At 51.9% G+C, this 16286-nt stretch overlaps 6 protein-coding genes across 6 annotated transcripts; 2 read left to right on the top strand and 4 right to left on the bottom strand.

The window, feature by feature from the left end:
* Positions 1-826: 826 nt before the first annotated feature.
* CTAM01_16905 (uncharacterized protein) lies at positions 827-1520 on the top strand (the record flags this gene model as incomplete). The annotated part of the gene is made up of 2 exons (XM_060532897.1): positions 827-959; positions 1273-1520. 2 exons carry the CDS (start codon positions 827-829, stop codon positions 1518-1520), a joined length of 381 nt encoding a protein of 126 aa, XP_060372530.1.
* An 828-nt stretch (positions 1521-2348) lies between these two features.
* CTAM01_16904 (BTB/POZ domain-containing protein) lies at positions 2349-3464 on the bottom strand (the record flags this gene model as incomplete). The annotated part of the gene is made up of 3 exons (XM_060532896.1): positions 2349-2828; positions 2887-3013; positions 3064-3464. 3 exons carry the CDS (start codon positions 3462-3464, stop codon positions 2349-2351), a joined length of 1008 nt encoding a protein of 335 aa, XP_060372529.1.
* Positions 3465-4784: 1320 nt separating this feature from the next.
* On the bottom strand, positions 4785-5079 carry CTAM01_16903 (uncharacterized protein; the record flags this gene model as incomplete). The annotated part of the gene is made up of 2 exons (XM_060532895.1): positions 4785-4933; positions 4983-5079. 2 exons carry the CDS (start codon positions 5077-5079, stop codon positions 4785-4787), a joined length of 246 nt encoding a protein of 81 aa, XP_060372528.1.
* A 1359-nt stretch (positions 5080-6438) lies between these two features.
* Positions 6439-7320, bottom strand: CTAM01_16902 (uncharacterized protein; the record flags this gene model as incomplete). The annotated part of the gene is made up of 2 exons (XM_060532894.1): positions 6439-6661; positions 6716-7320. The coding sequence occupies 2 exons, from the start codon at positions 7318-7320 to the stop codon at positions 6439-6441; spliced, it is 828 nt and encodes a 275-aa protein (XP_060372527.1).
* A 1683-nt stretch (positions 7321-9003) lies between these two features.
* On the bottom strand, positions 9004-9980 carry CTAM01_16901 (uncharacterized protein; the record flags this gene model as incomplete). The annotated part of the gene is made up of 2 exons (XM_060532893.1): positions 9004-9534; positions 9963-9980. 2 exons carry the CDS (start codon positions 9978-9980, stop codon positions 9004-9006), a joined length of 549 nt encoding a protein of 182 aa, XP_060372526.1.
* A 312-nt stretch (positions 9981-10292) lies between these two features.
* Positions 10293-10807, top strand: CTAM01_16900 (uncharacterized protein; the record flags this gene model as incomplete). The annotated part of the gene is made up of 2 exons (XM_060532892.1): positions 10293-10406; positions 10454-10807. 2 exons carry the CDS (start codon positions 10293-10295, stop codon positions 10805-10807), a joined length of 468 nt encoding a protein of 155 aa, XP_060372525.1.
* Between the last annotated feature and the right edge of the window lie 5479 nt (positions 10808-16286).

Genomic DNA, 16286 nt, shown 5'->3' with positions numbered 1-16286 from the left:
TGAAGAGCGCATTCAACAGGTGGCTGACCCTCGGGAATAAGCTAACCACACTAGTTGCCAGGTACGGGTGCGGGGTCCTTCTACTCCTGCCGAGCGATTTGAGGAATGAAGAGTTAGTGCACAGTGCTGTCTGCTTGGTCAGGTACTAACTCCGTTAGCATTCGACGACTTCGTGATGGTGATCTCCTCGCGGTGGTGAACCGGTTAGATACGCATGTCCGACTGAAAGACAGCATCCAGGCCCTCACAGAAGTACTTCTCAGTCTGGTCACATGGGGCATCCTGCCTGTGGCGAGAATTGACTTGGAGACGTATGCCTCTGCGTCGCAGGTTCGAACACTGGCTTCGGAGCCTATGTTTCTGGGGGGCTTATTGTCTTGGTGTACTGGCGCAGCATCCGACCCGGACCTCGCGATGTTGACGGAGCCAGCTCTCCATTCGGTGACTGAACACCGCGACAGCACGGCCGAGGTGGACAATCTTTCATTTCACGCCGACGACTGATATTCGTGTAGCATTAGCCAATAGAGGAAACATTGCAAAAAAACATAAGTGATCTTCATAGAGAGAGCCCTCGACATCACTCTAGAAACCCCTGCCAATTGGAACTCCTGAAGATCGTCAAAGCAAGACATGACGAAAGCTCCGATAGAGCCACTGGTATAAATCGAGACAACATCGCCATGAACTGCCTACGAGAGTATACTGCGTCTATAGGCAAGCGCTAGAAGACGCCGATCTTGTCCTTGATACCGAAAAGAAAGGGACACCTGGCCACGTCGTAGACATCTGCCACTTTCCGCAATTCTCTGCGCAGCAGACAAAGATGCTCCAGTTGGTTCAGCACCCGAACATCGTCACGGTTCATGAAATGTATAGCGACAAGGCGAATCATCACGTCGCCTACGGACGCATGCCACGATCATTGCAAGAGGCCGTCGGTAACTTATTTCTCAATCGTCAGCGCCTATCAGCGATCTCATGACAGGTCTGTCCAATCCTCCCATGAAAGCCCATTTTGTCTCACAGGTAAACATGCAGTCGAGGCACTGGTTTATCTCGAGAGAGTAGAGTCGCAGCATGGCCAACATAGCTGCTCTTGTATCCTGATATACCTTAGCGGTAGGGTCAAGCTGAGCACTACTTGATTTGTCGTCCATTGGCGAATTTGGCGCTGATCAGAATGTCTAGGCAGCCAGGAAAATTGTCGACCACGTAGCCGTAGGAAAGACTTGGGCGACTTAGGCTACATGATGATGGAGCTAATGTAAGGATATGTGAAGGAGGGCGCCAACTTTGGGCCGGACGGTCCGAAGCATTGGGGTTTGGAAGTCGTGAGCTTCCTCTCAGCGACAACTGCCGCAACATCTGCGGACGAGTTGAGCGAGGTTGGCCTACGCCGATGCCTTGTCACATCAGCCACTGATGTGTCTCTAGCATCCTTTCCTGCGTTCGTGGCGAAAAGAAAAGTCGAAATGACTGCTTTCTCTGGTCATGGCATGGACTCGGCAAGAATATGAATATTTCGGGTAGCTGGAACGAAGTTAGCGCAAAGCCATACATCGAGTGTCTCTCGCTTGGCCCTTTTCCTGACTGCTGCATCGATTGAGGACAGTCGATGAATGAGATCCTGAACTGCCACGATGAACACTGTTTTTTGGAGGTGCTGGCTCCTGACAGCAGCGATTGGCACGTGGCTTCATCTATACAGGTTACACTGTTCAGGCCGAGAGCCTGCCCAAGCGGACTTCTGCGTGTGCAGCTTTGCTTGTGCAGAACTCTGCGCAAGCTACATGCGCTTGAGCGCATTCCTGCGCAGGCGGCTCTGCTCAAGCTTGCTTATGCGTGGGCAGCTCTGCATGAGCGCAATACTGCGCAAACGGCTTTGCTTGGGCGATATTTCTGCGTGAGCAGGCATGCCGAAGCAGTCTCCTGCGTATGTAGCTAGTACGCTGAATTATTCATCAGGATTATGCCTGCTCGAGTTCAAGGCAACCGCAGCGCAAGCTCCCCATCCGACCTGTATTTAGGGCAGGAATCAATCACGATGAAGGGTGCTGATCACTCAGCTATTCCGTGCGCACGGCACAGATGAGATAGTGAACAACTCAGCTCATCTGCTATTTAGCCTAGACTATCGCGTGGGCCAAATAGCCGAATGTTGTGTCTAGAAAGACAGATATGGTCTTGCAAGTAAGAGTATTTCTTGGATTCTGTTCCATATCTGGTGCTATGTATGAAAGTCCTAGGACCATTCTCATTCGTAATTGACGCGATAAACAAAGAAGCGCCCATCCGCCGAGACTAGAGAACAGGCAATCAAAGGCAAGATCGAGTTCGGTATAATTTTACGAATACCACAATTTTCCTTCCTGATGGAAATAGACGAGAATATCATAGGCAAGTGAGCCTAATCTCTTGACGGTCGTCTTGGCTTCATCATTATCCAAAAGGTCTTTACGTGCGGCGAAAGCCTCGAGGACAGCGTCCCGTAAACCCCGATCAGTATCGATGGTGGAGGTGTAGGCCTCGCTAGCAGCATATAGGAAGTCGCTGGGATCCCAAACCTGTGCTGCAGCAGCCCTGAATTTGGCTACAGCAAGGTCCTTAAGACCGTCAACGGCATATTTCTCTGCCGCTGAATACACCTTGGCATGTAAAAGTAGGCAAGACACGCTGGCGGCCTGTTTTTGCTCTACCTCCGACGACTGCAAGAGGCCGTCTGTGTAAAGCGATTGTCGGTAGTCCAGGAGGTAAAAGTATTGCATCATCATGTCAACGACGCAAGGGTCGTCGTCAGAAAGGGCAATCATTCCGTCGGAAGATTCCTGTATCGCCGCCTACATTAGCACTAGAGACTCTGCGCGCGAGAATAGTCTGGCTTACTTTGAAAGGACTACGACATGCGCCAGCCAAGAAATCAGACCGTGGACAGACTATGGCGCGGTGGACGGAATAGGTTTTGGCAGCAGAACGAATCGTCAAATCTGAGTAGATCCCGGTCTTGTAAAGGCTGAGACATTGTGAGCGGGAGATCAGGCAGACGGGTGAGTAGAGCGTCACCTCTCAAGGGATCCGAGGAGGTCTTTTTGTGGTCGGCCGTCGGAAGCCATTGTGGGTTGAGCTGCGACGGTCACGGGGGTAGGAGCTAAGGCGGGTGCCGGCGAGGTGGGCTCTTCGGGCAGAAAGAGCTCCGGAAAGGCTCTGCGCGCAGCGTGAGGATACTCGAATATGCTGTCCTTCTGGAGGGATCGTATCACGGTGATCAAGCGTTCTGTAGAGAATCCGGAGACCCAAAGGTTGTGTTCGCGGACGACGGGCGCGATGGCCTTCCGCTGGCGCAGCCGGCCGTCGTCGAAACCTGAGAATATAGCTCTGCAGCCGGAGTCGCGATAGACCCTGATTCTTTCGGATCTGGATGGCTCTGCATGCACACTGGCATTCTGGTTGTTCTTGCGTGGCATGTTCGCCAAATGTAAGGACTTGGAAGCAACTCGTAGCCGATGGCTCGGTCGACGAATCATCGGAGGCAGAGCCAGCCATACCGGGGAGTACCACCCCCATGACCCCGCAGACCAGGCGAATGAATGCCCAGGCGACCCTCACCCTGCCGGTGGCTGCTCGCTGGTCGGTTGCCAACTCGGTGATAGCCCGGGGGCAGCTGTCACTTAGGCAGTCTGTCCTCGATGTGGTTGCCGGTGGGCGGCTCAGCCTGAGGAGACCTTTATTCATGGTCGCCAAGGCTTGCCCTTCGGGGTGATGCAGGAAGGCCGAAAGACTACTTCCAACATGAGTGCTCCGCGATACAGATCTCCGACCTGGCGAGGTATGACGTTGTGATTTCGCTGTCGCCGTTATCACCAAGTGCATCAGCTATGCGTTGGCCAAGACTGAAGCTGCGTGTATTCTGAGCGTCATGTCCGAGGCGCTTTGGGTTGGTCATTGTTGTCCTATACTACACTAGTGGTGCGAAGATGGGCTCTAGTATCCCGCGCCGGCTGTGCATTCATCAAGGAGGAGTTCCAGCGAGGCTAAGGATTTTTGAAAGTCCCCTTGCCGTTCGAGTGTTAATCTGCGCGGCGCGACGTAGCGGTAATCAGAGGCCTTGACGGTGAACTTGGAACGCATGTGAACACCTGAGCCACAATCGAGGCACACCGGCCGTGACTAGTAAATCACACAGCTCCTCAATACTACCAAGTCCCTGAATAAGGCCATGACGATGTAAACAGCTTTCACGAACGACTCTTGGTTCGTCTGTATCAATCTCTACACAAGGAGCCACGAAGAAGCAGCGCAGCAAGCTCATTAGTAACGAGCTGACTGTCTCCGTTCCCAGATGCGTTTCCCTGCGTCTGCCTGGCCGTACCGCCGTAGCATTCTACCGGCGTCCTGCTACGCTCGCCCCTCTCACCAAAGTCAGTTTGGATATTGCTTTGCTTCCCCTACTGATGTATGACTGCCGGCAGCCCTTCACAGGGATATCTCATAGCCGCATCGCTTAGCTATATCTCCCCATCAGCTGTTTGTGAACAAAGTTTCCTCCCCAGCTGGTAATGAAACTCTTTCCGGACTTGTCGATGTGTTAATCCTCGGAAGCGTGAGGAATACTCTACTTCTTCATGGGTAACAAGAGCACCGTCCGAGCTGGTTCCCAGACCCACTGGAATGGCATACTGCCCGATGTCTGCACGGCGACGGAACCTGCCTGCGCGATCGAAAAACCCATACACAGCTCGGCGAAATCCTTCGTTTCTCCAAGCCTGATGTATTTGTAGGTCATGTCAGCGGCCATCTTTGGCGCAGACGCTGTATCGGTTCTTCGACGACGTGTCAGTCCAGGGCCCGGCTTCGTCGATGCTGCTTGGTCTCGACGGGGTAGCCGACTTCTTTCCGTTCTTCTTCGAGTCGTGTGGGTCGGCCAGCAAGTGTCCTTTACTACTCTTGTTAGTTATGTAGATACGTCGCAAGGCGCTGCAAACCTTTGAAGGTGCCTATATAGACTACATCGTCGTCGTTCGATTCCTTAGGTGACTGTTGTCCAAAGCCCGACGTAGTTGCTGCGGTGTGCTCAACCATATTGCATGGCCTTCGCGCTTTGTGCATGATGAACTTGACAGGCCGCATGAGCAAAGAGGGCAATAGCCACCGAAAATCGGAAGGGTGACTAGGTGTTTTGATTGGGTTCTAATTTGCGGGGCCGATGCGGGTTCTTGCCCTTCTTCATTGGACCAGCGATAGATAGAGTAGGTACACAGACACAAGTGGAGCCCATCGGTTCTCTGTTGTTCTCTCCTCCAGATTTACTCCTAGCTTTTGCCCGAGGCATCCCAATCACTTCGGACCCCTGCTGAGTTTCCAATCCAGAACTGGAGCTAGTGACATCACTCTCTCAAACTCGGTCTTCTAGACCCACGATACGTCTATGATGTACCTTCAGTCCAGCAAGCCATGGGTGTACTACGATTCTGGAATGCTTATGGAGACAGGAAACAGGATCGAGGTACTTGGCGGAAGTGCAGGCGATTCTGGAATCGGATCTGTTCTGGAATCGAGGCCTGGCGGAAGTACAAGCGTTTCTAGAATTGGATCTGTTCTGGAATCGGGATACCTGGCGGAAGTACAAGCGATTCTAGAATTGGATCTGTCTGGAATCGGGGTACCTCGTGGAAGTACAAGCGATTCTGGAATCGGATCTATTCTGGAATCGAGGCCTAGCGGAAGTACAAGCGTTTCTAGAATTGGATCTGTTCTGGAATCGAATCTGTTCTGGAATCGAGGTACTCGGGCTGCAGAAACACGAATCTGCTTTTTACTTCTGAAAGTGTATTGTGAAGTATCGGGAAGATTCTGGAATACCTGCAGCTTTGAGGAAACAGATCCATTCCACCATTTGCAATCCCTGCAGCAGAGAGACTTAGAGTGACGACCTTCATTCGAGATTCTTGCAGATGCACGTACGCGCAAAGGAAAGGGACATGACGAAAGTACGGAACCGTTGCCACGGCTTGGTAGCATGCGACCCGCTTCTATGAACACACCCTGCCAATAATGGTCTAGTCTGTTTCAAAACTGCAGTCTCACTCGGAGGTATTATCAAAATCAACAAGCAGATTCCAGTCTCCGGAAACCCCAAAACCATCCTTGGAAAGCCAAAATTTGCGGCCTTCTTTCACATCGGAGAAAAGTGGAAAGGTGGGCGGCTAGTGAAACATTTCCTGCGATGTCGACGGCTTTGGTGCGTCCGTACATGTTCCAGGGCAACCCCGCCGACAGTTTCGATTGGCTAGCTGCGGATTGTCTCACGGCTCCCTTGCGTACCCCTCCCAGCCACCCTGAAGCTGACTACTGCTGGTTTCAAGTTCGGGGAATTCTCTACATTGCAGATGTCACGGCGGCTCCTTCTAACGCAGCGCATGTTTGCCAACGAATCCGCAGTCATCCAGAGCTTGGTCCGCCATCAAGTTCCGAATGCCGCGGCCCTTTGGTACGACGGCCGGCGGGCAGCTCCCATTGATTGAGTAGTTTGCGCAGGTAATGCTTTCTCAAGGCAGGACCCGTGGGCCATCGTTCCTGACGATGAGGTGCTCGACCCAAGTACCATTCAAGAGCGTAAGCGCAGAGGAAAGCGCAGCATGAGTCCTCCCAGTATGGTCCCAGCTGGTTGATGTGAGTGAAAACATGACACTCCAAGAATGACCTGAGCGATACCTACTTCGTGAGATTTTTGTCCAGTTGGACGACAGCGCCGCGAAGTTCCGAGACATATTCATCGATCCTTACGCTCCATCGAGAAAAAGCAGTTGGTTGCATTCCAAAGGCGTCGAATGTCTCTGTTTTCCAATTGACAATTGCGAGTATCCAATGATTTCTATTGTGATCTGACATCTGATCTGCCGCGTTGACGTTGATTGGCAGTACCACACCGTCAAACCCTTTGGCGAACGCAGAGGCTCCCGAGGGCAAGAACGGCTCCGAGAACCGCACAAGCAATGGGTCTATGGTGTGAAGTGTAGAAGTGCCACAAACGCATTGAAGAATGGCAAGAAAAAGGATGTCATCAACATACCGTCCTGGACAAAATTGATCTAGCCTTTGTCTGAAGTGAGCTTGGTCGCGACATGACAGCCAACCGACGTGGACATGCTCGACTGCTTTGTCAATCAATTTCACGATGGACCTCGAGAAAGACCCATGGCTGGTTCTCGGTTTGGTGGCAGGGTCGGGGTTGTGATCGGGACCGACGTCGGTAAAAGACGCTGCATTCGGTTCGGCCCCATACCTGGGGCTGTGCTCTGTTGTTAAGTCAACGAAACACATATTACGGGATGCCGGGTCGGCTCGGCATCCTCTGACAGTGGCACGATCGACTCCGGTCAGACTTGCATTGGTCTCTGCGAGCGATGTCGAATTCAGAGGTGTACTAAATGCTTCTTCCCTGCAGGTCACAATGGAGGAAGTAGACGGTAAGCGGACGGACAGGACGCATGCTTGCGCCTCAACAAGCTTGCCAGCGTTGGGACCTAGAGAAGAATTTTGTGTCGATGAGGGTTCATAGACTGGACTGACGCTCAATAATCGACCAGGCTGACTGATGCAGTGGAGATGTCGCCGAATGGTTTCGTCAAGAAACTTGACTTCGCTTTTGACTCTGGATAGGGAGCAGAAAATAGTGTCTTGTACTGGAGAATCCGGCAGAAGCGAGCGGTCGTTTGACGAGTGCTGCAAGAAATCTAGGATTGCCTGAACTCGCTTGAGAAGGACGGGAAGCATATCCAGACCGTCTTTCAGCTCGTCGCATTCCTTCTTTGACGGCATGGCTACGGTGGCTTTGCAAACCACGAGCGTTCCGCACAAGGAGTAGGCACGAATTTTCCTACATAAACGGGAAGGATCTGATGCCGCCTCTGGGAGACAGAGACATTAAATAGAAGGCTGAGTGCAGATCAACCTCCATGCCAGTGATGGCTCACTCGTTCCGTTGTCTGCCTGATTTCTCACGGCGCTTACGTTCATCCAATCACAGAGACTTCAGCCTGCCTGCTAAGCGCCGCCGATTGGTCGATGGTGCCGTATTTGTATCCCTTAAGGAAGACATGCTGCTTTGTGTTGCTATTTCCGTCGTTTTGACCCCTTGATGCCTAAGGCAAAGGTTTGCCCTCAAAGCGCAGCCCTAGAATCTCCCAAATGCATCTCCCAAATGCATCTCCCAAATGCATCTCCCAAATGCATCTCCCAAATGCATCTCCCAAATGCATCTCCCAAATGCATCTCCCAAATGCATCTCCCAAATGCATCTCCCAAATGCATCGATAAATTGTGATTCTCTATGGCAGTCATGTCGACAACGTGTTCCAGCTCAGCGCGTTGTGCAGCTAAGTCTCCAAGCAGAAGCTGGCACCGCTCATAGACGTACGGAAACGCATCCCTGTTGACTAGCTTGGGGCTTTGTGTGTGTTTACGCAAGAGTCCTCCGGAGTAGTGTCCTTAGGCCGTCCGAGCCTGTTCGCTAGGTGACTCGATCCAAAAGCAAAGCTGGAGGCCATCGCGACTAAAGCACCGCTGATTGTACCGTTTGGATGTCACGCACTTCATGTGGTTTTACTTGGTCATCGGCTGCTTACCGTCCCATGGTTCTTAACGTCAACGACTCGCGCTGGCGGGTAATGACTCTATTCCCACGGCAGTCAAAGAAGACAACGGTGGTTGCGTTTCGGGCGAACCGTCAACATCAACAGACCTTTCCTTCGCGGCCTCAGCGTGAGCAGACGGGGTGAGGAGGTTTCAGTGCTGGGATGCGCTGTTACTGTTGGTTTGGCCATCCACTCGCCAAGCGCACCGTAATACAGCTGTATGGCTTCGTCCAGCTCAACGGAGGAGTGAACACGGCATTGACGTAACACAAAATGTGAGCGCCGATGACCTCCACCGATCGAGAGCGCATGTCGAGCCAAACTAGAGGCCACGACTCGGCCAGCCGCAGTGACCTTACCAACTGTTTTCTCAGGCCTCCCTAATGTCGGCATCGAGCAGTGCAACATCTCTACGACCCTGGTTTTGCCAGTATTCAGCGATCATTGCTGGATTGCGCAGCCGCGCGGATCTTTCGGTGATATCCGTCCTCTCTGTGCTGCCCTCCCATGATACCCGAAGTATGACTTTTCGATCCCGGCGTCTGCTCTCTTGAGCTATGGCAACCCAATTCGAGTGGATAGCCAGAACGTGCCACTTGTCACGCTGATGTTCTCCCAAGCACGCACGATGCTCAACGCCCGATGTATACGCCAGCCACTCATCGGGGGCGTTGATCTGGAGTTCCCGCTCCGGCTCCCACGACGTTGCATGATGTGGCCAGAGAACGTGGAGCTCTACTCGTGACCGATCGCATCGTGACACTCTGTGTTCTGTTATACGAACGATATCGGGACGTCGGTGAACACTGTCCTCGCTTCTTTCGGGCTCGGTATCGGCAGATGCGGCAGCGCGGCGCGTGAGAGGGTTCGGTTGTTGGGGTTGGAAAGCATCGTCCGAGCTCTGATTTCTGCCAGAAGGGGAAAGAGGGTATTCGGCTCTATTCGTCTCGATCAAGGCAACGATGTGAGGGATTCGGACAGGCTTGGCATGTTCTTGCAGGCTTCGGAGAGTTGTGAGTTCAGGACACCGTCGCACTCAGCAGCAGAAGGAGCGACCCACGATTTGAAAATTTCCCACCTGTTTCTGAGCGCCTGGCGCAGCAGTCCACTACTTCTTCGACTCCTTTTCGACAAGTGTTTGGGCGGTGGCGCAGGTCTTTGATGCACTCCTAGACGGCGATGCATTACCGATTGCTGGTGTCCTGGAATGCGAAGAAGCTGGTGCTCGGAAAGAACCCTGGATTTGCCCCGCCTGTTAGCCCAGGCATTCGTTGTACTACGCGTCGAAAATCCGCCTGCAGGTTTGGTCCCGGAAAGTCAGGCACAAACCTGGTCTCTCTCGCGCATTCGGTATAGTGTGTTAGGTGTGTTATATTTGTTAGGTGTGTTCGGTGGAGACAAGCTTCGACATAACTGAAATACCGCAGGCTCTGCAATAAAACATAGCTGCAGTAAAACACGACCCAAATATAACGAACGTTGAAGCGTTAACAACTAACATAACGAGTCGCCTTCAGGCGTATTGATGGATGGCTTTTTGAGCGTCAAGTGACAGCAAAAAAAAATAAAAGCCCAAGAAATCTTCCCAACATGATTTCAAAGGCAAGCCATAGGGCAAGAACAAGAAGCATCATTTCCCATCTACCATTACCTCTCACGATGTCGACGCCAAACCGCTCGCTGCCTGGCCAGGATGAACAGCGCCCATCGTTCCTAAGTGGGTCCGCAGCCTCACCCCAGTCAGCCGCACCATCTGTCTCGAGCCACCCTGGAGTGAGTATTGTCCATATTTTTGCCTGCATCGCTGACACAATCAGCAGGCTGGCCGTGCGTCGTCTGGGGCTTCGTCACTAGAGACGCAGCATGCGGCAATTCAGTCTATCCTGTTCACCGATCATGAGCAGTTCGAGGCTCTATCGTCGGAGATACAGCAGAAGGTCCTTGCGGCATTTGACTGGCTCTTGCTCTCTCCGGAAACACAGGACAGTCTAGGAGCAAAGCAACGCGCAAAGCAGGCCGAAGCTAACGCGAGGCAAGCCGAGGCTGACTGGTTGGCCAAGGCCATACGCTCCATCGAGGAGGCCGACCAGGACGCCATCAGCTTCCTACACAGCGTTTTGCTGAGCGATGACGGTGAACCTGGCTCGCCTGGCATGGATTCAGACGCCAACTGAGTGGCGAGAATTAGCGAAGGATCGCACAACGCATGACTGGCGCTGGAGGATTGACGCTATATTGTGATAGTAGTCCTACACTTCGATACTGAATATACAAGCTCTCATCGGATGTGAGAAACACACAGACAAAACGGACCTCCTCGCAATACACTTCAGGTCTTTCAACATAACCCATCAAGGACAAATTTTTGATTCGATCTGACTGTGTATGGGCTACCACGGAGAAGGACCGAAAATGGATACTTTCAAGTAGATGCCTCAAACATGCGGCGTCGGGCACTGCTAGCCGCGGTCCGGACCCTACTTGTGGTGTAAACAGGCAACTACAGCAACTGCTCAATGTTTGAAGAGGTCGTCTCAGCAATTTGGGAGCCTCAAACACCGAGAATGTGCGTAAGAGAGGAAGCGACACATACATGGCACTCCTGTGTATGTGATGAGCGTGAAGACTGGTGCGTACGTCTGGCAAGGAGTCGCGCTACAATGGGAACGACGCTGGCCCTCCTGCACACGGATCAGCCAGCTTCGGTGGGTGCCTGACACAACGTCGCAGCGCTGAGATCACTGGCTGAGATGACGCTCCCATTCCACATTGGACTCTTTGCTGCCGAGCTGGGATCGCTCCTGGTAGCACGACAATGACAACCTCAGTCACGACATTTGCTTCGACTTGTGTATAACGTACGAGGCGGTTCGCGGTGCCATGGTATCGCAGCCAAAGCTGCTCATTGGGCCCAGTATCTTACAGCTGCTTAATGTGACGTAAACAAACGTAGTCCTCCCTTTGCTGAAGGGTTGCAGCCATGCAAAGGAGTAATCGGCTTAACCGGAATGAAATGGCTCGTGTTCAGTGGACAACTCCTTTGCGGGTCGGCGGCTCCATCTCTAGGGCGTGGATAGCCATTATCAAGGCGCGTCGAGGTAGCAGTCGCCTTGATTACTGGTTAAGCAAATCCTGGTTGGATTGTGACAATTTTGCAGATAAGTAACAGTGACGAGATTGTCGTCGGCCAAATGGATGTTAAGCTGTCGCGGTGATCACAAGCGCAACTTCAAGGCAGGGTCTTGAGAGAGAACCAGACAAGGATAATAGAGCGTCACAAACACAACAGACCCATCAAGCACAGCATGAAGACATTTTCGAAACTATGGCAGGCCTATCTTTATCCTTGCAAGACGCAGCAGGCAGAACCAACACACTTCGGACGAACATGACGCCACTTGGTTGGTTTAGTTCGACAAGGTATTCCCGACACACCAATCGGAGGAGATCCCACACTTTCCCGAACCCGTAAATGCACCACCCTGCTTCGTAGCCAACGGGAATGACAGATCGCGCTTTTCGCATTCTCATTGGCTGCTTCCCTTCCGCGTTCATTTTGCTCCCCTCCAGGTTGGGCCCATGGCCCTAGTACTAGTCCTGAACTTTGTTCTTCTCATGGGTACTGTACCCTGCAACGTGTTACTGAATGGATATTGCCTTAAGCTAGTGGAGGGCAGAGACAAGGATGGGAGAACAGGACAAAGGTAGTGACATTTGTGTTATGTTCGGCAATAACCATCTCGGAGGCTTCTGCGGCGGACAAAACCGGCTGCCGTGTTCTTCATGGGCATGGGGTAGACTTTTTCCTTCAAGAGATTAGCGATGCGAAGCAGGCAATGGAGACACGAACGATATCAGCTCTGGATATCGGCCACGCCGGGTCATTAGTAGAGCTGTATTCATAGTGCCTTGTACCGGGGCGTTTCTAGCGATAGGAAACGCAGGCTCGCAAACACTTTCCAGTCACGGGCGGCAAATTCAAGTACGTTGCTGCTAAGAGTTAGCTGCAATCAAGGCGGGTTGCTGGTAAGTGACGCCAAACCCCCAGAATTCACCGCCCGGTATCAGTAGGAGCCCAACGCCCTGGTGAGCTTACTGGTCGCCTGGATCATCGCGACTGGTTGGGCAGTCAGAGATGGGACTTTCTAGCAGTAAGCCCGGCCGGCATGGGCGCTTGTGGCTCCCTTAGTTGAACGTTTCGGCAGCGCTTACCAGTCACGAGCGCCAAGTTCTAGCAGGTAACTGCTAAGACGCCGCTGTTTTCGGGTGGGCACTGGTGACTGACAAAAGCCCCAGCAAGTTCCTACCAGGTCCGGTATCTGACTGCCATGTCAGACGATTCCACGCCCGACCGGATGGCTTCTCGTGATAAAATGTGACGGGGTCTCGCCTACGCATGCATGCACTGCTGTGGTCGAAGAAGATGGCTTGTGGATGGTATTGCAATAGACAAATCTTCGTGCAGCCCACTGTTTGCTTGAGTAGGCCTGGTGATCCTCTTGATACCGCTCGTGTGGGTCGTGAGGCAAGTTTCTGACCCCTTGCCGTCGTCTGGCTGAGAACAGCCTACGTCTTCGTAATCGCAAAGAGTCTAAAACAGGCGTGCAAACCACGTCCGACACGTTCGCCGGCATTATGCGATGCTTTCCCTGAGTAAAAGGCTATGCGCATGGGAGCGGCCAAGTTTGGAGTAATCGCGTGTACGTCTCCACCCGGCTCAATGATCATCACCTGGTAGTCTCTGATGGGCTGGCCGTTAAGCACCGTACAACCAATCAATTCAGAGTACCGGTTCGAAATGCTCGCCACTTGCGGTGCAGGATCAGTGCCTACATAAATGACCGTCCGACCCACGTTCACCAGTTCGTGGGCTGCAGCTTCTTTTCATTGATACTGTACCTACCACTGCATCTTCGTCTGGACGACAGATGATTTTTATCGCTTTACTACTATCCAGCATCATATTACCGCCTGCTTGCGCATTCCCGCGCGACGATGACGACGATAAGGCAGGCTGCCTATCACTCTACGATTATATTGATTTTTTTTTTTTTTTTTTTTTTTTTTTTTTTTTTTTTTTGGAATACTAAAGACGCATGCTTGAATGTTGGGTTTACCTTTGTCCGCGAATCTATTTCTCGCCTAGAAACGAACAACGACTTATTTGAAGCTTAAATGCGCCAGTTGCACGCCTACATTCGATACAGTACATCAAGGAATTCTATTTTGCTTATCCGATCGTCGTCGTGCACAACACAACCCTGAACAGGGCATTTTCGAAGTAAACCTCATCCACTTCCCTCGAGACGCGACCGGATTCGACTCCTTTGGAGACTCGCAATCGGAACGTCACCGTTCCATTTTTTGCTTATCTTGCCGTCTTCCATGATGTTAGCTGAGGCTACCGACGATTCAGGAGGGGAAAGCAACGAAGACGAAGTTCTCCTAGTCGGCCCGGTCTAATAGCAGAGAAGCTGGAAGGCACTAGTAAATCGCGGCGCAAATGGTGCATCAACTGAGGGTCTAACCCATACTCGGATTGGGTGGGAAAGTTGGCTACCTCTTTCGTCGTGATGACTTGGAATTACCCATTCCTATAAAGAAACCGCGTACCTCTTCCGGCTTAGTAAGAATAATCTACTACCTCGGAAGGAGGAACGACGGAGGCTAAATATAATCAGTCAGAGTCCAGATTAATAAATAGGAATTGTCAGACCAGAGCATTCACGCATCCACGCTTGCAATATCATCGGTACGTGTCAACAAAATAAGCCGACACTGAAAACGATTCTTAAAACTTTTCTTGGAACAGCGTCGCTCGGCCAGAATACTGGACGACAAATGAGGACGATATCGGTGCGGCTTGGTTCATACTCCCAGACCATGTGCTTGGGGCAATGACATGGAATACTGCGCCTGGTCGATAGACTCTGACGGTTTATGGAAGACGAGGTTCTAGTTGTCATAACAAAATCCCCGAAAGATGTCATGTATCGAATCGGTTGATAGTTACTTGGCCAGTGGTTGTCTACTTGCTCGCCTCAAACACGCAGCAGCATTGCAATTGCCAACTAGCGCCCTCGCTTGCCGGGAGAAATTTCAAAGGCAGCAACTGAAGATGGGCGAATTGCTGAGTATTAAGCAGGCATCTCTGTTGGCCGGATCCTGCGCGTTGGAGCGGCAGGGCACGTTTGCGATCCCTTGCAGCCATCTTTGCTCATTCTGTGGACAATTCTCGTGGTCCGTAGCACTTAGGTACTAATGGTTGTCATAGTCAAAAGGATCTCTGCTGGCGTCGCTGGCTCCCACGAGTATTTATCCGGTATACATCACAATAAAACGAGCCGGCATAGTCTGGAAGTCTGCCACTAAATGTGTCAGCTAAAGTACGAGAAACTGACTTACTCGATCTCCAGCGATCATTTGGAAGCGCTGGCTTCCGACCCGTTCCTTAAGCTTTGCAGAAATTCTAGATCAGGATAGGAAAAGCTAAAATAAGTGAGCAAGGTGAGTTAGTGATACCACTTTGACGTTCCGATTCAGCAGGGCCAAGACTGGCTGTTGCCGAGTAACCTAACCGGGACAAGGGTGACGTCGGCTAGCCGACGCCAGGTGGACTTCAATTGTACGACGCTTGTTCTTCGACTGACCAGCTTCGGGCATGTTTTCGCAACATCGACAGCGGCATCCGCCAGAAACGGGTTAAGTCAAACCCATTTTTCGGGCCTTCTGCACTGTGGCTGTGGCGGGACTACTGAAACTTAAATAAGCGACGAAAATGTAAGAGGAGGATCTTTTTACCCAGCTCCACCACTGCCCCTTCTCTACTTCAGAATTTCCACCCAGCAATTTGGCTCTATCTGCGCATCAACAATTCGTGTCGCACCATTCCAAGCTGGCATTTAACTGACTACGTACGCGCCTACCTCTCGGAGGGAAGGGAAAAACCAATTCCCACATCGCCACGCGGTCGTAAGTTATGATGGCCGAGTTTTCTGCCCTCCCTCCACCAGAAAGCAGTGGCCATCAATTAATGCCATAGCGTATCCAGATGTTAGACTACACTCGGCTACCTTGTTCGGCACGATTGAACCGACCTTCCGTGCAAAGAAGCCCAGGAACGTGGAACCAGGTGGCGTTACTCGCTCGCAGGCCCGCTACGACACTCAGTAGTGAGCCATGTGATAAAGATATATACAAGCTTCGTTACATCCTTCTTCGGATCATTCTCTCTCTCTCTTTCTCTCTATCACCGACTGATTCCCACCACCAACATTGGATCATGACCCCCCAGGAGCAACGTATGGACACTTTGCAACAGGATCTTTGCCGCGTGATTCTGGACCTGCTCGCGGGAATCCTGGGGGATCATTCATTCGGGACCCTAGTGAAACCGGTGCTTCGATTTGAAACTCTCATCCAGGACGGCAAGCAGGGAATGCAGCGTCAAACATCCTGCACACCCATGATTTCGGTATGTTGCATATCCATTCCAATCAACGAGGGCTGGAGCCCCTGTTTTCGCGGGTTGTTTGGCAACCGTTCAGCCTTCATTTGCTGCCTGTGCGATTAACCTACAACGGCAATAATCACCACGATGCGGAATGGGCATTTCAGACAGAAGGAGTGGTGGATAAGTCAGCTTCGAATGTC

The sequence above is a fragment of the Colletotrichum tamarilloi genome (genome assembly GCF_030869305.1).
Source record: "Colletotrichum tamarilloi strain Tom-12 chromosome Unknown Scaffold_280.1, whole genome shotgun sequence".
NCBI lineage: Eukaryota > Fungi > Ascomycota > Sordariomycetes > Glomerellales > Glomerellaceae > Colletotrichum > Colletotrichum tamarilloi.
The sequence above is the reverse complement of the archived record's forward strand: the minus strand, read 5'-3'. Positions and strand labels throughout refer to the sequence as shown.